Source organism: Zalophus californianus, chromosome 11 (genome assembly GCF_009762305.2).
Source record: "Zalophus californianus isolate mZalCal1 chromosome 11, mZalCal1.pri.v2, whole genome shotgun sequence".
NCBI classification, from domain to species: Eukaryota; Metazoa; Chordata; class Mammalia; order Carnivora; family Otariidae; genus Zalophus; species Zalophus californianus.
Genome location: NC_045605.1, coordinates 87937992 through 87962244, shown reverse-complemented (window position 1 = coordinate 87962244; position 24253 = coordinate 87937992). Strand labels below are relative to the sequence as shown.

At 46.7% G+C, this 24253-nt stretch overlaps 1 protein-coding gene across 3 annotated transcripts in view; it reads right to left on the bottom strand.

The window, feature by feature from the left end:
- Window positions 1-1659: 1659 nt before the first annotated feature.
- The window catches only part of TRIM44 (tripartite motif containing 44), a 117966-nt gene continuing 95372 nt past the window's right edge, over window positions 1660-24253 (bottom strand). For 2 of the 3 annotated variants that reach the window (XM_027578551.2, XM_027578553.2), the window contains one exon: window positions 1660-6183. In XM_027578551.2, the coding sequence (XP_027434352.1) occupies window positions 6156-6183 (28 nt within the window). In that variant the 3' untranslated portion in view covers window positions 1660-6155. Of the gene's footprint in view, window positions 6184-17648; window positions 19287-24253 lie in introns of those variants that run through there. The other variant, XM_027578552.2, reaches the window with a different exon arrangement.

Below are 24253 nucleotides of genomic sequence, written 5' to 3'. Positions count from 1 at the left end.
TGTGTGTTTACTCACCAATCCAAGGTGGACCCCATGTTGCTCGGAAGGAGAGATTAAGAGCAGGGGTTGCAAGGCCTGTGAAGAGCCAGATTTAAATCCTGGCTTCCCGTTTCTTAGCATGTGACCTTGGGCAGAGTATTCAACTCTCTAAATCTGATTCCTGTGCAATAAAATAGGAGATGGTAATATCTGGCCTCCGAGAATTGAGTAAGATAACGTGCAAAGCAACTAGGCCAGCGCCTGGCCCAGAGAAAGAGCTCCCTAAAGGGTAGCTAGAAATTATTAACAAAAGGATTTAACCCTGGAGACTGCAGTATTTGGCAAGTACAGATACATACCCAGGGCGGCCAGTTACGGACTTAGAGCAGTCTTTCTGTTGTTTTTTTCTGTGACATTTTCTTCTCTGGTTGTGCTGGGTGTAGGTACCTCTGATGCCTTGTTAAGTCCAGGAGATATTCCAGACAAGCTGCAATTTCACCCTTTTAGGAGTATAAAGGAAATGGGGCCACCTGTAAGTTGGACCAGGTGAAGATCAATGAAACAAAATAGAGAGTTGTAGCTCTCAGAGGGGAAGACAATAAAATGTGAAAGGCCTGGGGCAATGGGATGTGGTGTTGAGATACTGGCACCAGGTAGTAGGGAAGAAAACCTCCAAACACATTGTGGTTTGTTAAAACGCTGAGACTCCCCAGTGCCCCAGGGCTTGGCAATCCCACCCCACCAGGCAGAAGTGGCCTCGGCCACTGGGGAGGGAGGAAGGAGGGCCTAATGATCGCTCCATGAGACGGAAAGTCGGCTGTCCCGGCTCTATCCGTATGCCTCACTGCCTGATCTTCAGCGATGGACTCAGCTCATCTTGGACAATTTCTCCGAAGTTCACACAGTCCCCCTGGCTAACTAACGAGGTCTGATGGAGACAGATTTGTTCAAAGGAAATTTAGAGCAGGGTTCCTAAACCACAGCTCCTCCAGACACACCTGCTGGGTGGGGGCGGGGGAGGGGTAGGGTGGGCTTTTAAGCAGTGAATTTCAAGGCCTTTAGGCAGGACTTGTGCCTTCTGGCTCACACAGCATCATCGACTATGTTGGGTGTTTGCATTTTGCCTCTGTGTATAGGACTGTTGGTTTCAGTGCAGCCTCTGGTCCTTGTATGACAAACTGGACCAGAACTACACTTCATTGACAGCTTGATTCTACCTCCGTATCCATTATAGCAAATGGGTAGTTCTAACGTTCCACCAAGATGATCTTGCTGGCCTACGTGTACTTTGCTCTATAAAGAGTTTTTATTTCTAGAAAATATGATAAAAATTAAAATCTGGTTAATCCAAATGGTAAAGCTTTAATGTTATTTGAAAACATCATTCAGGATCAAGTATTCTTCAGGTTATAATGTAACTTTGCTCAGAAACTTTAAGCTAGGCACAGACTGTTTTACTTTGTGGTGAAAACATCTCTCTAAATAATGATGACATTACATGTGCTCGTGTGCCCCTTCCCAGAGATCTCCTAAGTCGCTCCGGAGAAGTCAGGAGTAAATGAGCATCCTGTATCTAATAACCAAACACCATCATCTCCAGCTTTACCACAGTTAAGAGTGGAGATCATCATGAATATTTACACCTAGCAGGGTCTTTTGTGCACAACTCTCAGAGACAAATGGTATTTCCAGTAATAGTTTATTGATTTCCAAATGCACAGGGGCGCTGAGTCCAAACATCCTGGGATAGCAGTAAATCTCTCTTACAAAATAATTTACAGTATGAAAATGATATACTGAAACATTAACTCAAATGTGTAATTCCCTTGAAAGATCGAGTGTCCCCTTGTTTAATGTGAAGGGTGAAAGAGGAAGGTGACTAAGAAGGGAATGTGACTGTGCATGGGAAAACAGGCAGAGGACGACAAAGGGTTCGTCGGCTGCCCCCCACCCCCACCCCAGGCCTGTCACTGTACAAAGACTGGTCAGGTTTGACTCCCGTTATATAAATCTACTGTCCCCTCAAGGTCGTATCAAGCCCAGCACAGGCTCTGTGGCAACTTTTGCACCAGTATACCCACAAGTGTCTTAATTCGTTTTCCTTTTCCTGCTCTGGCATTTGCTCTGCTGTTTCTGGTGTGTTCTCAGTTCCGAATGCTACTCTTCTACCAGACAGGTCCCCTGGGCCTCTGGGTCTTGGAATGGGCTGGGGTGGGGGCTTTAGAACGCTGCTGGGTAGAGGCAATGCTAATGAGATCTCAACTCTCCCCTATGGGCCTTCTTTCTCTTCTAAGGCTGGGCCGAGTTCATCCAAAATGAGATTTGTGTTTTAAATAGAAACTTCCAGATGTGCTAGGCACACAGTAAACATGCAACCGATTTTCTTATTACAAAGCATGTACTGAGCGGCCATTACGTGAGTAAGGAATTTCAAGTATTGGAAAGGGAATATTTTCTAGGTGGAGGAGAGGGCTTCCTATGCCCTGCCACAACCACAAGTCATAAACTCAGCAGCTGTGCCCTCAGGACTGACCGGAGTGGACAGATCCCCGGGTCACCCAAACCGTTAGACATCTTGGAGCAGCCTGGGAAGTCCCCTCAGGGGCGCCATGTTGGCTCAGTGCTTTAGGAGCTGAAAACCCTCGCCAAGGAGCTGTTCTTCTCGTAAGCACCTTGTAAGCAAGCACCGAAGCTCCATCTGGTGACGCTTGTGATCAGGGCTGGCAGAAACCTCTGCAGGGGTATGCAAGGTAATGAGGGGCTGTTCTGAATTCCCCTTAGTTCTTAAATTGCGTGTGTGTGCGCATATATTTACGTGTGTATATACAGATGCACGCATATCGTGTGTGCACGTGCGCACATATACACAGATTCACTGGACTCTGAGTTAACACAGCCTCACAGAGCACAGCACTGGCTGGGCTCAAATATGAAGATTTCCTTTTCTGCAGGATTGCAGCACCAGACATTTTCAGATAAACAGAGCAGAACACCTTCCACTTTTACTATTTCTTAGAACTTCTATACTCTTGAAGGCCTAGAGACAGTTTATTTATGGGGGATGGCACCAAAAGGGAAAGGTCCCCCCCAACTCCTGGGGGAAGGTTCAAGTTAGCAATGTGCACTTCACAAACCTGCTAAGGTGGAAGAGTGAGGCCACCTCGATGCCATTTCTGAGCCCAAACGGTAGCCATGAAATGTAACTTTGAAAAAGAATCCATAAAGTGGCATAGTCAGACGGCAGTGGGGGAACCGGAAGCCTTTTCCTCCCTCTGTACTGTAGATATACCACAGACCACCACAAAGTTAGGAAGAGCTCCAGTATTTCCCAGCTGTGTAATTCAAGGCAAGGGGCTTCTATTACTCCACATCCGTTCTATCATCTGACAAATGGGGGCCAAGTACAGGGCCTGGCTCACAGCTGGTCCTCAATACAGGCCATTTCCCCTCCTGGGCTGTCAGAGCTGAGACTCCTAAGAGAACCTCTTGGAACTGCCCTGGATTTCAGGACATCAAATCAAAGGACCTACCCACTCTCAGCCTCCAGAGAACCCAAATCTGGAAGGTAGCCAGGGACTGCTGTGAGGACCCAATTCATTCTGGAGACGTCCATTATGTGCCGCCCTTGATGACTTCTCCCTGGGGGTTTCTGCAAACCTAGAGCCTGCACCCAGTCACCACACACTGCTGAGCACTCTAACTTACTCACCTGGCAGGAGCTTAAGGCCGAGCCACATCCTCCAGCTGTGGGGGAAGCTGGTGCTACTGCAGGAAGCACCCTAGCTCTTACACTGAGAAATGCTGTTGGCAGGGACTCCAGAGCCTGGGCAGAAGCTGCTGCTCTGTGTTTAATGCTTCCCTGCTTAAAGTTTTATCAGGTGCTGAAGACAGCAGGAGCCCATAAAGCAAATCTGAAATCTTAAGTAAAAGCAAAAGGGCTTTCCTTGAGGATTACAGAGATATGATAATATAATGATAATATATTGAGACAAGCTGGCATGTATTTTTATATTTCTGTTCATATCTGCTGCATAAATGCTTGGGTTTCCCAAATACTGATTTTAAGTAATAACATACAATCAGGTAGGGAGGAGCCAATGGTCTATCCATTGTGAAGATAAGGCTGCTATTTAGAGATGAAACAATAATTATTGGGGGAAGATAAACACAAGCATCCAGATGGTAAAATCTTCTTCATCTTCTGGCTTTTAAACTCTTATAAGAGTGGCCACTTGTCCTTCTTTATGGGCAGTTCTGTGGGATACGGTTGGGGGTTGTAATTAGTGGTATGCCAAATTCTCCAGTCTTTGCAGGAGGATAGGTAAAGCACCGAAATTGTCTTAGCCATTTGTTGGCCACCAGTTTGAGAGAAAAATACTTTTTTTTTTTTTTTTTTTAACAGCCCAAAGTACTCTCAGTCCCAACATCCTAACATATTTAGTGAGCTAGGAAAATCTTAACCCAGAAGCATATACGCCTGGTAGCTTCCTGGCCTGAAAGAAATAATTTTATAGCATGCACAGGATCGAACAATGACATAAATAGGATTCCTACAGTAAGTACTGTTTCTGCCTCAAAACCATCCTGCACACACACACACACACACCAGCTGGCCCTAACGCTCTGTGCCAAGTACACAGGTCACAGGCAGGCAGGCTGGAAGAGGGACTTCTCCCAGTGCAGGCGCCTTCAGTTTTGCTTCAGAGGTGACTAGAGGTCTAGGCCCCGAGTCAGCTGCTTGGATATAGTTCCAATTGTACTTCTCGGAAGTGAACACCAAAATACCACTAAAGGCAGAGGAGAGGGACCACGTACCCCACTTGCAAATAAGCATTCCCTGTGAAGTGTCCCACTTTATCTTAACTGTGTGTATGAACACTCTATTTCATAATGTAGCTGTTTTATCAAAAAAGGTCATCCCCCTGACTCCAAACCATTTCAGTAAAACTGATGTTTCAGAAAAGGCAGGCTTTTTAACTTGCAGGTTGGTATTCCCTGGTAATCACTGCTTACTTGGGAGGAGAAAACTTGGTTGTAAGGAAATGTGACTTGGCAAGGGGGAAAGGTTGGAAGTCCAACCGTGGCTTGTCTCTGCTCAGGGTACTTGAGAAGGAAGAACCTGGGTGTGCGGGCGGAGCTGAAGGCCTGTGGCGGGGTGCCATGGGAAGAGGGGTTCCAGCTGGAGGGAAAGGAGGGTGTACCTGCTGGGAGATGGGGCTTGATTCAGCACACCAGAGTGACGAGAACTCTCTCTACACTGCCTTTAAGCCAAATGAGGCCAAGGGGGCTGGAGCGGGGGTGACAAAAACCTACACTGAAAATTCCCACTTGGTAATACACAACCCAGCCTTCTTGTTGTGACAAGACCCAGAAAACCGGCAGAAATCACCCAAATAATTCAGGTTCCATCAGATCCTTTAGTGACTATTTTGGAAACTCAGGCAATTTGAGTTCAAAAATACTGATTTCAACTTTTAATCAGATCTCTTTGGTCCTTTTTTTTTAAAGTCATTTCCTTTCTACCTCTTCAATCATTTTTTTCATTTCCACAGCACTGAATTATGGATTTGAAGTGCTGGATAACCTCATGTACTAAAAATATCCCTGTATTTCGAACTTTTAACTCTTTCTCCAACCCCATCTTCACGCCACCCATCTTACTTCGTGGAGCCACATTTTCACAAATGTATAATTGGACTTTTAGAGACTATCTACAAAGCCCTACTGTGCCCCCCACTATTTCATGCTGCAATATAAATAAAGTGGGGTTTTATTAGCAGGTAGGGAAAAAATTCTGACTGCCCTTCAGGATTATTTCAGATCCTTCCAGATAAAGTGATGCTATTTGGGTATACAATATCACGGGGGCTGGCTTTCCTGAGTAAGTTCAAAGCAGCCATTGAGGGACTACCTGAAGGATGCTTCTTAATTAACTGCTCCTGGTTGATCATAGGGGCACTTTTTCTTGAGCTACCACGACAAGAGAATGAAAAGCACAGTCAGTAACAATAAAATTGGTCATCGGAGAGATATGTGCCTGCTGTGGATCTGGGGATGTGTCCGGTAGAAGTATGTTTGTTGCTGGGCAGCTTTCACAGAACTCAGAAGCCGCTACATACACGCCGTCACATACACACAGGGGGAAGGGATGAGTTTCCACGGGGGATGGCAGGCCTTCATGTGTCCTCTTCTTCACTGGCACCGCTGCAGAGGAAAGGAGAACCAGGTGAGTTAAGACATCAAAGAAGGGAGCAGCCTAGTCTACTGGCTGAAGACACAGGCTCTGTTCTCAGACCTACCCGGATCCTGGTCCTAACCCTACCTCTGTTGGCCCATTGGCTATGGGCAAGTTACTTAGCTTCTCTAAGTTCTGGTTTCTTTATTTGACTCCAGGGATAATTTTGATAATAAGATATACTTCCTTGGGTCACTGGAGAATTAAATCAGAGGATACATGTAAAATGTACAATGCCTGGTACACGGCAAGTGAATATCTATAAAGGCACAGGTGAGGGTCATAATATTTTTTAAGCTTACTTGACAAAATAAAGAGCTGGTAAAAATCAGGAGTTTGACTTCCGCGTAGCCTGAAACCCTCTATTGTTAGGAGAGAGAAACGGGAGAAACTACCGCTTGGCACTCCCAACAGAGCTTCTCACTTGGAATCAAGCCAAGGTTTCAATTCCTGCCCAGGACAGCCACAGGATTCAAATGTCACCTCTTTAGAGAAGGTATTCTATCTAAGTAGGATTCCCTGATTATTCTCCATTTTATTTCATTAATTGTCCTTATTACATCCTACACATTGTCTGCTATTTACTCTCCCCTCTACCTCCAACTAGAGCTTAAAAACGTAGCAACACTGTTTATCAGCACCAGCACTAGGATTAGTAGAGAAGTGTTAGTGTTACTAGTAGAGAAGTGTTCAATAAATTGTTGTTTTCAAAAAGGGAGAACTCAAAGCAAGAGGAAGGGAGGGAAGGAGGGAGCTGAAAGGAATAGTCAGTCATGATTGCCCCGGCCAGGGCGTCCAAAACGTCAGTGGTATTTCAGTGGCCAAAACGTGAGCTATGAGTCCCAGGGGCATGGCCAGGACCACGGGTGCTTAAGGTTAGAGCCTCCTTAGCTTGGTCCTGCTGATCCAGGGATTGGGGTGGGGAAAAGGCAGGGCCAGACAGGGAAAGGGGCAGAAGCGAGCACACTGAGAAGGACAAAAGCAGCGAACTTGCCCAGTTTCTCCTCCTCCACTTCTAGAGGCCACTGTCCTTAAAAGTTAAGTAAGAGCCAACTTGATCAAGTGCCTACTGTGTGTGCTGGGGACACTGAGCTGAGTGCTCCATTTTCTACTGCTCCTCACCACAATCCCAGGATGTAGGGACTGGTGTTGTTATCCCCACTTGGCAGATGAAGAAAGTAAAGCTGAGACAGAAAATCCTCAGTCACCAGTAAGGTCTGTGTCCTTAAAACTCAAGGATGAGTTCTGGCTGGATAAAGTCTGAAGCAATCAAGTGGGGGTGTTTGGAAGGGAGGAAAACTCTCCTTCCTCTGGTAGAGACAGGAGCTGGAGAAGAGGGAAGGCCTGGGGTGCATCAGCTCCCAGCTATGACAGAGAAATTTTTTATCTCACAAGGGATTATCTGTTTATATAAAATCTGCTTTTTTTTGCATCCATTTGGGATAGACTTTAAGGGAAAATATCCTAGGCCAATAGACTTGTAGTACTTCTGCTACAGGCGAAAACATTTCAAGACACGGAGCCTGAAATGAATGGAAGTGTGCTCTAGGAGCCAAAAGAACCAACTCAGCAACCTTCACGATCCAAAGCTCTGTCCTACTTCCATTCCCTCTTCCTGCCTGGTGTCCAATCACAGGATGAAGGGTGCATGCTGGGAAGGGCTGGACAGTGTACCGTCACTAAAAAAGCAGTGTTTGGTGGCATCTGTCCCAAAGGGAACAAAGGGTCTTTTATGAAAGTGTCTCACCAGAATCAAGGCACAGTTGGAATTGGCGCCATATTCTCCCCTTTGGTATTATATCCAAAGCAAGCTCTATTGTTCTCTTGTCAATTTCCCTCCAAATACGGGAGGTCCAGCATGATGACTGTGCCCTTTCCTTAAGCTGCAGTTCACTTTTCAGCATTCTTGAGATGCACAGTTTAAAGGGTTCATGAACCTACTTAAATTGTACACAAAATTTTGTGTGTGCGTGTTCCTCTGTTCGAGAAAGGCCATAATTTTCATCATAGTCACAAAAAGGTCAACAATCCTTCCCCCCCAAACTGAGTATAATAAAACTGAGAATAAATTAAGTGTTTTCCTAGTTGCCAGGTTCTCTACTCTAAGACCTGTAGAGTTGGCTTGGGGAAAAGATCAGAAGTCCTGACTGATAAAATCTTTTCTCATGACCCTCAAAGAGATCTGTTCTTGAGTCTGATAAAGTTCATCTCATGGTTTAAAAGCATGAGATCTTGGGATTCTGGAGAATCACTGATTCTTTCATTTGCTAAACATTTATTGACTACTATGATGCTAGGCACAACAATGAATGATGGACACAGTCCTTGCCCTCACAGACTTTACAGCCTAATAGGGGAGGGGGGAGGGAGGGAGAGAGGAGGGGGGGAAGGGGAGGGAAGGAGAGAGGGAGGGAAAAAGAGAAATGGTGGGGGAGAGAATTATTTTCCCACAACTGGCATCTTCAAATACAGCATATTCGTTTTCATAATTAACTAGCAAACTGCTTTTCACAATAATGAAGAAGAAAAAGGATCTTAAGTGAATGGGTAACAGAACTTTGCTCACCCTATGTGTGGTCTCTCCTGGAGGGTTACACAATATAATTAGTATGAGACAGCATCTCCCAAATGCTTCTTCACTTTGTATATAAGCTGGTCTGTGGTCATAAGATTTTATCTTAAATAGTCTACAAAAGTCTTTATTTTCTCCAAGGGAAGTAACACAGCCTTCTACCTCAGCCACTTACCATCTCCTCTGAAACATCTACCAGCCATATTTAGATTTATAATTGGATCAGTACTCAGATGTTACTGAAATTCTTTCTACTGTGTTGTCGTTGAGGTCACTGTTGCTGTTGTGAGAATGAACTAATGGTGTTAGAAAGACAGCCCATTCATGTTAACTGTACTGGAATTCAAATTAAAAACTTCATTAAAAGCAAAGAGAAAGAATGAAGGACAGCCCACTCTGTAGTAGGTATTTACTGACGAGAGAGGCAGTATTATATAATGGCTCTGAGGTCACCGAGACTGAACTAGGTTCAAATCTCTGCTCTGGCACTAATGAGCTGTGGAACCTTGGGTGAGTTACTCAACCTCTCTGAGTCTCCGTTTCCTCATGGTAATTCTACCTATCTTATAGGTTTATTGTGAAAGTTCTATTTACTTCATGCAGTATAAATGATTAAACATGGGGACTCTCTTCTTCAACCCACCTTCCTTCTTATCCTGAATCAGCAGCTCCTCCTCCTGACTTCTCTTCAGTGTTCCTGGTCCTGGCATCTGAAACACTACCCTCTAGAGCAAATGTGTTCCTATCCCCAGATGCCTTTAGCTTTCTGGAGAGCAATAGTGCTCTTCTTTGCTTGCTTGGGGAGTGTTGTCTTTTGTTTTTTTTAATGACAACTCCAGACAAAATAAAACACAGGTACTGAAGAGAAAGAAAGGCTGAGTTCAATGGCTCTGACCCTTCCACCTGACAGGTCTCTGCCAAACCCTGGTGAGGACAAATATTGAGCGAAGCCTAGTTAACTGGCCTCCGTCATAGAGAGATGGGAGGTTGAGTGTGCTGTCGTATCTAAAAGCAGTGGTTTTAAAGCTGGGGCACATATATCTTTGTGGTATGTAATGACTTTCCAGGGGGTATGTGGGCATATGTAATCTTAAGGAAATACACGTTCAGATCCTTAAACTTCCAAATAGACTCCTTCTTACAACTGACCTTTCCAAGAACATGCCTGTGATCTATACGTTCTCTCAGCAGCCACTCCCATTTTCACAATCACCATACTGCACTTCAGAAAAGAAATGCATACCTCTCCCTCTCCTGAATCTTACCAGGGGACAATTTAAAAATGCCTTCCTTCTAAGAGGAGTCCTATAAGAGCAGAGCAAGAAATATTTATTTTGCCCAGGCAATAAACTCTTGGCACAGCTGCGTGCTCCCGTCTGTCCACAGACGTTAAGAATTCACATTCAGAAGTCAGACGGTGGTCATGAGGTATGTACCAATAAGTTTGAGTTGAAAAAATGAAATCAGACTTGGGTCTGACAAAAAGCTAGACTGATTTGGCTGGATGGTTTGACCATAAAAACCTTTGCCAATTAGATTATATAGTGAATCTTATCTGTACATTTAATAGGTAGTGCCAAAGCTTTGCCAAAAACTTATGTAAAGCTCATACCACGTAATATGTCAGATATCACACCCTTTTCAACTATCTCCACTTAATTTGTCATTTCAGGAGTTAACTTTAAAATGGGAAAGGAGGCATGCAGCTTTTTCTAAATTTTAGGGGGCATAAGAACACAAAGTTTAGCTGAGGAACTGAAGGCTCCCAAATCCTGACTGGGAGAGTGGTGTGCCATTTACCACTTCCCTGGCCGGGGGCTGGGGTCGGGGCACACTGTGGGGGGTGGTGCGCGGGATGGGACTAGGGAGCCCCAGCCAGCAGCCAGCCGACACACCAAGTCACACATGTGGCCCACAGCTGCCACACGGTCGGATGAGGAATGCTGCGAAACTGAGAAGCTGTTAGAGGTATGCCACGGCCCCCGTCACATCCAGCCCCCAGACACCTGCTGACAAAGCGGCTGCGATGGAGGCGTGTTTCCTTGCCTGGCAATTTTCCAGCCAGTCCACACAGATAGGCAACTCAGCCTTTCCACTTCTTCCCCGGAGATGGCAGCTTATGAGAGGACGTTAATAAATGAGGTGGAAGGCACTCTGACCTCGCAAGTTTAATAGTTTCTTTTCCTGAGAATGTCATACAACTTAATTTGATTTGGCATCACTCCTATCTCCTGAGTCTTTGGCTATTTATTAATTCATTATTGTTGTAAAAGGATTATTCAACTCAAGAGGATAGAGAAATTAAGAGGTATCAACCAGGGAGGAAGGTTAGATTCGAAAAGATAGATTTAGTATTCTCCCAGAATGCAGCCACGCGGGTCTTGTCAAGGAGCTCACGGGCAGTGTCCGTTCACCATCCAAGGCTGTGGCCACCCACTGCTGGGAGGCGTGCAGTCAGTCTGCCTTCGGGGATGGACCACCCGCCCCGACCCAGAGACACTCCTCCACCAGACGGAGCAGAGCTGCTACTTCTGTGTCCCCCATCACCTGCCCCAGCAGCCCAGCCTGCCAGCGAGGGGGTCACGGTGCTGGAAGGAATCAGAACTTCTATCTGTAGCTGCCGCCTAGGGAACTAAGTGAGGTCTAAGTATAAAATAAGGCGAAATGTCCTCCATTTATCCCGGGTTAACTGAGAAAACACGAGAGGACTTGAAAGCTTTAGTCCTGGCTTTGCTGGTGACTCTGGGAAATCAGGATGTGTCGCATTACAAGTAAAATTTAGGAAAATTCCAAACCAGACAAAAGCTAATAAGCTCCTTTCTGACTTACATACTTGCTAATTCACTGGCTCTCATCTGCTTTTGTTGTGCACCCTTCTCCCTGTTCCTCCCCAACTCAATCTGAAGGCTGGCCTAAGTGGTCATGGTTCTTTCACCTCTTTCTCTGGCAGGGCCCAAACCCCAGGTTGATCAGGACCTAGTACTGAGCCAAGAGCAAAAGTCTGTTGGGAGCAAAAGCCCCATGAGCCCATGAGCCTCAAAAGCCTCATTTATTGTGGGTCTTAAAAAGTCTCAGGTAGCTCCAGCCCGGCCGCATCTTCCTTCTCAAATCACAGGAAAGACAGGGAGAAGGACCCTTCTCTCCACATTGCATTCTACTTTATCTCATGAACCTTCTTTTCAATAATAACCATTATTCACAGAGGGCTGACTTAATGTTCCGTGCACTGTGCTAAGCAGTTTATATAGCACAATCTCACAACCCCTAAGAGTAGCTTTTGGATGGGTATTATTATTATTATCTGCATTCTACAGATGAAAAAAGTGAGGCCAAGCAAAGGTGCACAACTTCCTCAGGGTACACAGCTGCTAAATGGTAGATCTAGACTATGCAGACTCCAGAACCCTCTAAGAGGAAACCGGACTTGGATAAGGGGTATGACATGGGCCTGTATCTTTTGACCCCTGGTTACCCAGTGAATAAGTGACAGCCATTAAGTCCTCTAAGGCTCAATTTTTTCATCTGAAAAATGGGATAAGTAATAACCTACCTCCAAGGGTTGTTATGATGAGAATGGAAGGTACACACAAATTCTTTTTAAGACAAAACAATGCTAGGTAATGACAGGATTGCTACAGAAGGAGAAGGCAACCAACCCTGGGTTTGTCTCTCAGCTCTCCAGCTGCCTCTGCCTTACAAATCCACGTAGGCGCTTCTGAGAGGGGCTTGGGGCTCCAGCTTGGCCTCAGGTCCACACTGGACCTCACTGCCAAGATTGATCTCCATGTACCTTGCAACCTGTTTACTGTGTTTACAGGGGGCTACCCTTCTTGCACCCCACAAGGGCTAAGTGGGTGGTGGCCTGTTTCTATGGAAGATGGAAGGGTGCCCAAGGGTCTGTTCAGACAGTGTGCTTCTATAGGGAGACACTTGAACAGAAGTAACAGGCAGGCTTCCTAGCCTGCCAACGTCTCATCTGCTCTCAGAACTGCCTTCTTGGGTGCCTGGGTGGCTCAATCGTTAAGCATCTGCCTTCGGCTCAGGTCATGATCCCAGGGTCTTGGGATCGAGCCCCGCATCGGGCTCCCTGCTCCATGGAAGCCTGCTTCTCCCTCTCCTACTCCCCCTGCTTGTGTTCCTGCTCTCGCTCTCTCTCCGTCAAATAAATAAATAAAATCTTACGAAAAAAAAAATAACTGCCTTCTTTAGGATCGAGTCTCCTATTGCTGCTACTGGATTTATAATGGAATCATTTCCAACTTTTTTTTTAATTCAGAAAGTAACATTTTATTTTTTGCTGATCTGTACTTTCTGTAACAAGCAAGTACTGCTTCCATGAAAAGAAAAATCCATAGCATTATGCATCAGTGATAATTACCATTAACACTGAAATATATTTATCTATACCCACCTCATGCACATATAAAAATATATATTTTGCAGACTCTTCCATAATCTGCTTTTTCCACTCAACTAGCAATCATAAATACCTTTCCTTATTAAGAAATATTGTGATTCATGACTGAATTGTATGGACTTACCGTACCCACTACTGGATATTTAAATTATTTCTACCTTTTCATTTATTACCCACACCTCTGTGACACATATCCATGTGGATGAGTCTTTAGGTTCATCCTTAATTATTTCCAAAGGGAGTGGGAAGGGAAACGCCTGGGTCATTAACCTTTTTACAGCAACTTTAGATCTACAGAAAAATTACAAAGATAGCGTCAAGGGTTCCAACATGTAGTTTCCTCTACTATTAACATCTTATGTTAGTAAAGTACGTTTGTTACAATGAGCCAATATTGGTATGCTAGCATTAATTGAGGTATTTTATTCAGATTTCTTTAGTTTTCCCCTGATGCTCTCATGCCGGTCCAGATTCTACCCAAGAACCACACACTACATTTGGTCATCATGTCTCCTTCGTCTCTTCTTGGCTGTGACAGTTTCTCAGATTCCTTATTTTTGATTACCCTGACAGTTTTGAGGAGTACTGGGCAGAGATTTTGTAGAGTGTCCCTCGGTTGGGATTTGTCTGATGTTTTTGTCCTGATTAGGCCATGGTTACAGGCCTTTTGAGAGGGAACTACAGAGGGACTCTACCATTCTCAACACATCATAGCCAGGACATGCACTATCAGTCTGACCTAGCACTGTAGATGCTGACCTTGATCGCTTGGCCCAGGCTGTGCTTGTTAGCATTTCTCACTGGAAAGTTACTCTTTCCCTGCTTCCCAAACTGTACGTTTTGGAAGGCAGTCACTCTGAGCAAACCACACCTATGGAGTGAGGAGCTGTTCTCCCCATCATGGAGGGTAGAATATTTGCATACATTATTGTAAATTCTTCTGAACAGGAGATCTGTCTCTTCTCCTTTATTCAATAGTTTACTTGTTAACACTATGGACTCATGGATGTTTATTTTTACACTTTGGGTCATAACCCAATACTAGTCTATTTATTGTTGCTCAAATTGTTCAGCTTTGGCCTTTGGGAGCTCTTTTCATCAGTTCCTATGGCCCCAGACATATCCTCATCAGCGTGGGGTTTGCAGGGGGTTTGTTTTGAGTACTTTCCTTACTTTCTGGCACTACAAAATGCTCTGGGCTCATCGTGTAGATTTCCTTCCCCAGTCCTAGAATCAGATATTTCTCCAACAAGCAAAGGAGATGTACTTTTAAAGGTATTTGATGTATTATTGTTAAGTTGCCCTTGAGACATCACCTTATACTGATATACAATCCTGAGAGTGCCCCCTTTCCCCACACCCTTGCCGACACTAGGCAGCTGAAAAGTGTCTGGGGGGATGGGGCGTATGTTTGTGTGTGTGTGTCTCCTCTCTGAAATAACTTCCATGTTATTATTCGGGTTCCCACTGAACTTCAAGAGGAAGATGCCATGGGGCCATTTCTCTTTCTGTGGGCCTTCCTCAACCTCCCTTCCTTCCTCCAGCACAGCGGGATTTCACCTGACAACCTCCTGTGGTGAGGGCTGGAAAGGAAATTTTCCTAAACCCCTATTAGAGCCCAGGCAACTCCAGGGGGTGGAGGAATTAGAAGCAGAAAATAGCCCAACGGCTTACCTTCCCTGCTCCCTACACCTTCAGGAAACCCCTCCCCCCACCACCCAGTTTTCTCATTTTTTCTTGGCAAGTGAATAATGGAAATCCAATCTCTCTCAAGCAGCTTCCTTCCAAAGAAATCTTAAACGTAAGATTTAATAAAATGCTGGACTTCAAATTTCCTGTTGCCTCAGCTGCTGTATCTTACAGGTTACCAAAGGGAGAGGGAGAAAGGATCAATAAATAAATACACACTTGACACTAATCTCTAATCTCTGTCTGAATAGTAGGCTTTTTTTTTTTTTTTTTTTTAAGTATTCCAGATTAGTTCTCAGTAGTTTTGAGTCCCACGGTGACCTTGAATTGAAGTCCGGAAGTTGGAAACTGGAAGCAAACCAACTCTCAAGACCTCCTGCGACTATCTTATATTGCAGAGGGTTATACATATGGATTTGAGAGTTAGAAGCACCTAGGCTTGGGTCACAACTTTGCCATTTACTAACTGTGGGATTGCGAGCTCAGGGCTCCTACCTGGAAATGAGGACAATTTAGTGCCTACCTGGAAGAGTTGCAGAAAAGATTAAGTGGGGATGAGCATATATAGAGTGTCTGGCATATATACATACACACACACATACATACGTACTGAAAGTCAACATCTCGGTTCCTGAAAGCATCGTCAAGCCTGCAAGCCCCATTTTCTCAAAGAATGCCATTTATTTATTTATTTATTTATTTATTTAAAATTGTGTCAACTGTCCTTGTACCTTTCTTTTTTTTTTTTTTTAAGATTCTATTTATTTGACAGAGACCTAGTGAGAGAGGGAACACAAGCAGGGGGAGTGGGAGAGGGAGAAGCAGGCTTCCAGCCGAGCAGGGAGCCCCCGATGTGGGGCTCGATCCCAGATCTGTGACCATAACCTGAGCCAAAGGCAGACAGTTAATGACTGAGCCACCCAGGCACCCCCGAATGCCATTTATTAACAGAAGAGAAGAGCTAACATTGACGTTACACAAGTGCTGGAGGCATCACACTGTCACTTGAACGGGCTCAAGACTCCTTCCCAAGCCTGTTCCTTTGGTGTTTGGTAACAGGCCACTTATTAATAATGGCAGCAAACACCTATAGCTTATTCAGTACTTTCTATGTGCCAACGATTGCGCTCAAAACATTAGAAGCACCATCTCCCTATCCCATCGGGTCCACAGCAAGTTCTGTCCCCTCCACTTCTCCACGGCCACCACCATCTCTTGCTGGAATGACTGCCACTGCCTTCTGATCGGTCTGGTCTTCCTACTTGTACCCTTACTTCACTACTGTTCCGTTTTCAAGCTGCATTCAGAGTAATACTTCTTAAATGTGCAACCGATTATGCTGCGGCCCCACTTAAAAGTCTTTTAATGGCTTCCTACAGCCTTAGAAGAAAGCCTCTGGCCCCAAATCCCTACATGATTTGGCCCCTGCCTACCTCTCTAACCTATTTCGGGACACCTGCCAGTACACTGGCTTTCTTTCTGCTCCTCAAATAAGTAGAGCTTGTTCCTGCATGAAGGCCTTGGCATTTGCTATTCTGTTCCAGAAGCTCCTCCCCTCATGGCTTGGAATGACTGGCTGGCTCCTTAACATTCAGGTCTCAGCTTCAATGTCACCTTCTCTGAGGCCTCCCCTGACCAAACAGTCTCGAGCAGGCCCCCAGCCCCGCACTGTGGAGTCAGGCTGTGGTACTGTCTTCACAGCACTTGAAACTATCTAAAGTTATTCTGAGATGCTAAGGGTCCTTAGGTATTTTGTCCCCTGCTACATCTCCAGTACTGGATAATGTGCCTGGCACCAGTGAAACCTCACCAAGTATTTTTTGAATGAATGACTAAGTGAATTATCAAAACAACTCCTTAAGGTATTATTGTTCTAGAAGCCTTCCAAGCTTTCCCAGGCTAACTGTGGGCAGCTTGCTGGTCTTAGAAATACTGCCCAGGCATCTCGTGGACAGCTTATTTCTAGAGGCTCTATTTCTTTTCTAACTGTCACCACAATCACCAGGCACATATAACCACAAGGGTTGGGGAGAGGCAGCAGGTATGGATGAAAATGCTGTTATCATAAACAGGATTGCTCTTACAAAAGACTAAGCCTTACTGGTAAAGGCTGGGTGTGTCCGAGGAATGCTGTATCACTGAGGGCAAAGCAGAAGCAAGCTCAGGTCCAGCCCTTCCCAGGCAAGGAAATCTGAAGAACCAATTCACCTGCTGGAGGAAATGTTCTCATCTGGCTTCCTTATAAAACAGCTGCACGTTTGGCAACTTCCAGCCCTCCACAATCCAGCTGTGAGCTGTGCTCGAGGTAGGCTTGGGTTCTAAGACTTTAACCATCCGCCCTTCACCCTAATGGTCTGTGAAGGGAGGATGACACCCAGGCCAAGAAGGAAGTAAAGGGGTGGTTATCACTACCCCCCCTCCCTAGCAGAAAAGCCAGCTGAGGCGTGGGCGCGCATGTGGGAGAGCAGGGTCCGCTGGGGATGGTGAGGACAGTGGGACAAGCACACAACTGAGAACCGGAGACGTGGCTTCAAGACCCGGTCCAGCACACGTTAGCATATGACCTTCGGTGGGATGCCTCATTCATTCGTTCATTCATTCATTCATTCATTATGTGCAATTAGCCAACATATATTGTACATCATTAGTTTTTGAGGGATGCCTCTTTATTTTATTTAAGATTTTATTTATTTATTTGAGAGAGAGAATGAGATAGAAACAGAGAGCATGAGAGGGCGGAGGGTCAGAGGGAGAAGCAGACTCCCCGCTGAGCAGGGAGCCCGATGCGAGACTCGATCCCGGGACTCCAGGATCATGACCTGAGCCAAAGGCAGTTGCCCAACCAACTGAGCCACCCAGGCGCCCCGAGGGATGCCTCTTTAAACGAAGGTTTCCACATGTGTAAAACATGAAATGAAGACAGTGATACATGGAAGGACTCACTAAATGGGTGCTATCATTATTATTCACTAGGCTCTGAACTCATCACCTCACCAACATTTTCACATTCGGTTTTCATAGTCATAACCCTAACAGAATGAATACTCCATTTTACAGATGAAAAAACACGAGGAGCACAGAAGTGAAGTGACATCCCAAACTCCCACAGCTAGGCAGGGCTGGAATGACACCCGCGGCCTGGCCCATGTCCCTCCCCCTGGGCGGGGATCAAGAGGAGCCCTCAGTGGTGATGAAGGCCGCGCAGGAGGGCGCTTGTCTCATCAGCTTGGCTGCATTCCTCACTGCCAGTAGCAGAGGTGGGAACCTCTGTGAATCGCTAAAGATCATCCAAGGCCTTGGCAGACTCGAACCCCAGCTTGGACACCAATTACCAGAAAACTTCCTCCCTGCTATAGGGCATCCCAATAGTCCCTTTAAAAAAAAAAAAAAGGGTATGGCTAGATGTCTTCTGCGTTTACAACTGTGATCTGCCTGGGACATTCCTGTAGCCACCTGGCTGCAATGTAGTGGTTTCCCTCGGATTCTTGCTTTGGTTCTTGTGGGCTCTGGCACAGCATCCCAAGACACCGTCCCAAGGACTCAGGGCAGAAGGTCTCTGGGTCAGACACCAGTTTCAGTTTCAACCCTATCCTGAGGTGAGAGGCACCCACTTCTCACTCTTTTAATTAGGATGCAGAGAAACTCTTCCAAGGCTTCAGCTGATTCCCCCCACCACCCCGCCACTAGAAGATACAAAATATGTGTTCAGTTGTGATGATGCTCCCTTGTCTGCCTACGGAGCACTGACGATGAAGGTAGTCTGATGGGTCCCTGCTCTGTCCCTGCCGCCTCCTGGGGTTCAGGGATTCAGCACCCCTTGGTGTGGTTATATTGTAAATGTCTTTGCTGCTTGAGCTCCTGGGAGGCTGACTCCGCTTCTCATACACCATTTTACCCCCAGTGTTTAGCACCACGCCTGGCACTTAGGAGGCATTTTGGTGGCTGTCACACAGGACCTCACACAACCTGCACTGGCCTAGGAGAAAGGAGTTAGCAGGTAAAGTGCAAGGTGGGGAAGACTGGCCTTCAAGGCAGTAACCATGACCAGCAGAAAAGCAGACTTTTCTCCTAAGAGCATGAGATCTATCTTCTTGGAAAACGCCTAAAGGAGGTTGTACAATCTGTTAGGATCGTCCACGTTGGAGTGACACCAGGATTCCCATCTAGGCCCTTCTGAGCTGGGTGACCTTGGCACAGCTACTGAACCTCTGTACGCTTCAATCTGCTTGTCTATGACACGGGGTGTCATGCATTCATTCACTATTTCAGTGAACAAATGCTTATTGAGCACCCACAGGATATGAGACGCCGTCCTGGGCACTGGCATCACGGTAGCGAGCAAGTCTGACAAGGTCCCAGTTCTCATGGAGCTTCACTTCTGGTGAAGGAGGCATCTAATAAACAAGGAAACGGATAATTTCAAATAGAGGAAAGTACTGTGGAGAAGGTAAAGCAGGATGCTGGGCAGAGAACGATGGGCGTATGTGTGCTGAAGGGCAACCGAGACAGGAGAAAGACCAGAATGTCCCTGCTAGAGTGGACAGGAATACTAAATGAGCTCAAGTGTTTAGCTTGCTTACTACCAAGTAATGGACACTCTACCAAATTCAACTGTTTTTAGATTGCTCCCCATCCCTAAGCTGACTGCTTCTATTTTGCCTCACGACAGCTGAGCCCCCACTACATGCCAGGCAGGGGAAGCTCTCAGACTGGCAAAGAATGCAGCCAGTGCTCTATGAGAAGAGAAAGAGATGGCAAATTCCACCTGTAGAGTCAGCAAAGACTGCCACTCAATGTGGGCAGATGGATTGGAATGTTCCAGGAAGCCCATGAGGCGAGAAGGAGGGCATGGCAGGTGGGGGGAGCAGCCTGAACAAAGTCCTGAAGACATGCGCCCGCTCAGCACGTCCAGGGAGCCGTGAGGCGCTCACAGCGGCTGCAGACATAGTGTGAGGGGGCGCCCCGAGAGACAGAGTATCTCCTGAGCAGCTCCCAATACTGCTCTCCAGGGGTCATGCTTGAAGCATCTCCTAGGAAGATGGGAGGCGTGTGGGCGGGACCGAGCAGGAGATGAGAAGGGCGTCAGGGCTCCATGTGGCATCTACTGCACTGCCAGCATGGCACAGCGGGAACCAGGCCTATGTTTAAAACAGCCTGGGTTCCGTGTGGCATTCCCCGAGGCGGCCAGAGAAGCAAGAAAAGACATATCTCAGAGAAGCAAGAAAAGACAAACAGCCAGCGGTGGCTCAACATAAAGCCTGCGTGAGGGCCAGGCAGGCACCGGGCTGCTCCAATGTGACTGTGGAGCATCAGTGCAAGTCTGACTCTCAGCTTGGAAGGGTATCCGAGGCGCCCATGTATGATGCTGGGGTCTGGAGTGAGTGAATGCACTCCCAAGCACAGCCGAGGGCTCCTTCTTCGCCAAAGTCAGACTCACTTGTCCGAGAGTCTAAGGCCTATGCCAGGGACAGTAAGAGGGCTTGGAACTAGGGAGACAGTGAACTACAAGGAGATTTCTTGTGCCTCTCAGTAACTCAGGCACCCCCACCAGCTCACCTTCTGAGTGTAACGACGAAGCAGAGGTTTGTAAAAGGGAACCATTCAGATGGAGGCCGGGTTCCCTATTCATTACCCTGTCCTATCCCTGCCCTTGCAGTGAACATTCTTTCTAGGAGACCCCTCAGGAAATGCAGAAGGTTAAGAAAGCTATCCCCACCCCACTCTTCCAAAACCTCGTGATACAGCCGATAGGTATGGGCTGTAGGAATCTGCCTGTATGGGTGCAGACAGCCAAGGAGATGAACATCTCAGCCACGCTTACCAGAGGCTCTCCCGGGATCCCACATCAGTTTTGTCAGATGACAGACAGGCACTAGCCTGGCCAGAAGAGAAGACCCAACACATGAACACACCAAACAGGAGAGAGCCCGAAACAAAGAGAGAAAAGAGGAAGGAACACTGCGGGTCTCCACCCTTCGCGTATCATCGCCCAATCTCAAGACGGAACAAAGCCCACTGCTCTGGATCAAAGGGCTGCCCTAGGTACTGGCACACATGACATTGGGTAAAAGGCAGCTGCGGTCTTTGTCATGTTCAAAAGATCTCCCCATAAACCACTAAACCTGAAGAACTTATCAAAGTTGTTTCTTTAGTCTGAGGTACTGCACTTCTGCCTGAGCCTCCAGAATGAAAAAATCAGCAGATATCATACGACAAGAGTAGGTCATGGGGCTACCATACACCACTTGAGCACAGATGAGTTTCTGGGTGAGCCAGCTGTCGTCTTAGAAGCTGATGGGACAAGGTAGATGGTTAAGTTTTGCTAGGGAAAGAGAAATGCTCATCTTTAAAGGGCCAGGATTAGGGTCTAAGCAGAGGGTGCTGAAGGAAGCACATAAAGATCATTAAAGACACATTCTGCCTTCCTCCTGGTTTTTTCTGAAGCCAGCTCGGCTGTGACACTCAAATGACATCATCCCACCACTTCAGACCTGTCCCATCTATTTGCAGGAGAACTTGATTACAGCTCACTTCTCAACACAAATCAGATGTCGTAACATTTATGCATGATATCTGAAAAGCAATTGCTCCTCACTGGCCCAATTTCAGGACTTAGCCAGAGCAAGATAATCCAAATACCCCAAAGGGCACCAGGGGAATGTTCCCCTTAGTATCGAATAAGGCCCAGTCACCCTCCAAAGCTGCGGAGTTGAGAGGTAAATGTCTACAATCTAGATGGCTCACTGCTGTCAGACTTTCTACCCTGGGGCTTTGACAGAGAAGAGCAGGGAGGGCACAGAAAAACCAAGGTTTGAATCCAGTCCTTCCACTATTAACTGGGTCCCCCTGGGCAAAACTTACTCCACTGGGCCCCAGTTTCCTCATCAGTTAAACAGGGTTGATGATTCCAGGCTCTTTATGAAAGTAAAAGCACATGACACATGGTAAATGCTCCTGAAGTGACTGCTTCTCTCAGGAAATGGTGTGTAAAACGGTGCCTGACACATCAGACTTCCACTCCGCCTTGCTCTGCTCCCTTCCTCCTTCCTGGATTAGATGATGGCTTGGGCTCTCACTTCTGAGTCCCAATCAGAACTCCATCGCATATAGGATAGTACACGTATCAGAGGCCCTTAGACGCCGGCATGAGAAATTAACAAGAAGCGTAGAGATCTTTTGCTTTCCCCACCCACTCACCCACTCACTATTTAAAACGTTCCACTGCAGTCTTCACTCAGCCGGGCGCCAGAGGGGTGGAGGGAGGGAATGACAGCAAAATAAACATTCCAGCTAACCACTTTGGGGAAAAGATGAGCGAATCCTTCCAGGGGTTGTTTTTAAATTAAAAAACATTTGCTGTGAGACAATAAAGTTACTCCTCTCTACAAACTATTTTTAGGGCCCTTGACTGAAATACATACAAGAAAGAAAAAAAGAAGTTTAAAAAAAGAGGACAATTCTGTATATGGGAGTTTCAGCAAAGCCTATGGAACTGCTTGCTTTATGCTCAGCTGGAAAGAGAAGGTTCTCTTCCTTCCCACACTGCTTCTCCGATCTCTGGGGTCTCATTTCCCCCCAGCCTTACTGAGATCTAACTAGCATGTAACACACTGCGAGTTTAAGGTACGCACTCTCATAATGGGGCACGCGTATAAGCTTTAAAATGTCTGCCACAATAAGGTTAACACATCCTTTACCTCACATAATTGCCCTTGGGTTGTTGCTCTTATGATGTAAGTCTGACTGCTGACAGTGCTTGGAGTGCTGCTGGGACGGAGGGCTCTGGTGGCTAATCCTATACCTCTTCTTGCCCACTGGAGAGAACGGCAAAAGCAGGCTTTAGAAAGGGGGCTAGATTAACTGTAGGGGCCTAGCAACCAACGTGGGAACGACTGGTCTCTGGAAAAGAAAAGATGCTCACCCACTTATCTCTTACTCATCTCAACTGGAACGAAGGGTCACAACATGGCTGTAAAGGGCACTCTTGCTGGGGGTTAAAAGCAGACGTGCAAATCAGGCCCACCATAGGAATGTAAAAACTGCCCGGAGGAGGAGTGTAGGACTCCATGAATCTGACATAACTCTGTACTAGAGGCTTTATTTTCTCTTTCATTCCAACTCCCCCTCCCCTCCCCTCCAGTAAAGAACAGTAATGGCATTGAAATCCACAGATAATCCTTAAATCTCGGTGGCAGCTCCAGTTCTAAACTCCTCCTTCACACTGACGGCTTTAACAGCTGTTAACAAGTCATAACAAGGACCTCTCTTGCTCCAGCCTGGAATAGCAGTACCCTCTCCCTTGCCCTACCCAAGTCAGACCCGCCTTCAAATGTACGTCCTCCACGCATGTTGTGCGGACCCCTCGGGCCTCCAGAGACTATTCTGCATTCACCCCTCAGACTCACGGAGCTTGGTGCAGCCTATAGGGCCACGGGGACCTTAGCGGTGCTACTGCTCCTAGGGGAGCGGGACACATGTACAGTCTGGAGGTCTGGTGAGACCAGCCGAGCCAGAGGCAGCCTCCGCAGGGAAATACGCACGAACGACCGCCATGGAGGCAAAGCAGGGGCAGAGCTGGCGCGAGGGGCAGAGTGGCAGCCTTAAGCAGTGAGCCATGTCCACGAACAGGACAATTCATCACAAAGTCCAAGCTTGGGAAGGGCCAGGCAGGCCGGGAAGTGGAGTGCAAGGGGGGCAGGCCTGAGAGATCAGGATGGAGGCTGTGAACAGTGGTGGGCACCGAAGCCTCTCTGTAAAGTCCTGGTTGCGTGGTTTAGGGCACAGCCCGTAAGCTACAAGAGAGCCAGGGGCACATGGCTAGGCATGAAGCACTTGACGTGAAAGGCATTTCCCTGGCACTGGTCACTGGCTACTCTGCGTGTCTCTTGCTGTGGATTCTCGGCTTTTCCTCCTCTAGACCAAGAGCTGTTGCTCGAGGGCGTATCTTGTGACTAAACACTTCCAACCCTGCTTAGCAGCTGTGAGTCTATTTGTGAAATGAAGATAGAAGGGATTTGCATTTTGCCTCCATTTCTTGTACCTCGATCACCTTCCCCTTGGTGAGGACAGTCCTATTTAGGTTTTAGTGGGAGGCTGCCTAGGTCCCCAGGTGGCAGGCCCCAGAATGAGGGTTGGTTGGCTCTGGTGCATACAGGGTTACCCTAAGGACACCGCATTCCTTCTCTCAGTGATAACACAAACACTGTGGATGCGTACTCCTGGCAGCCTGTGGTCTTTATCTGTGTTTCTGTTTTGCTTTTTTGGTTGGAGCTAAGAGTGTAGGAGTTTGCCCGTACCATAATCCTCTACTGGTTACCCTTCCAGGCCCGCAGGACAGAGGTGGCAAAAGGCATGAGGGTAT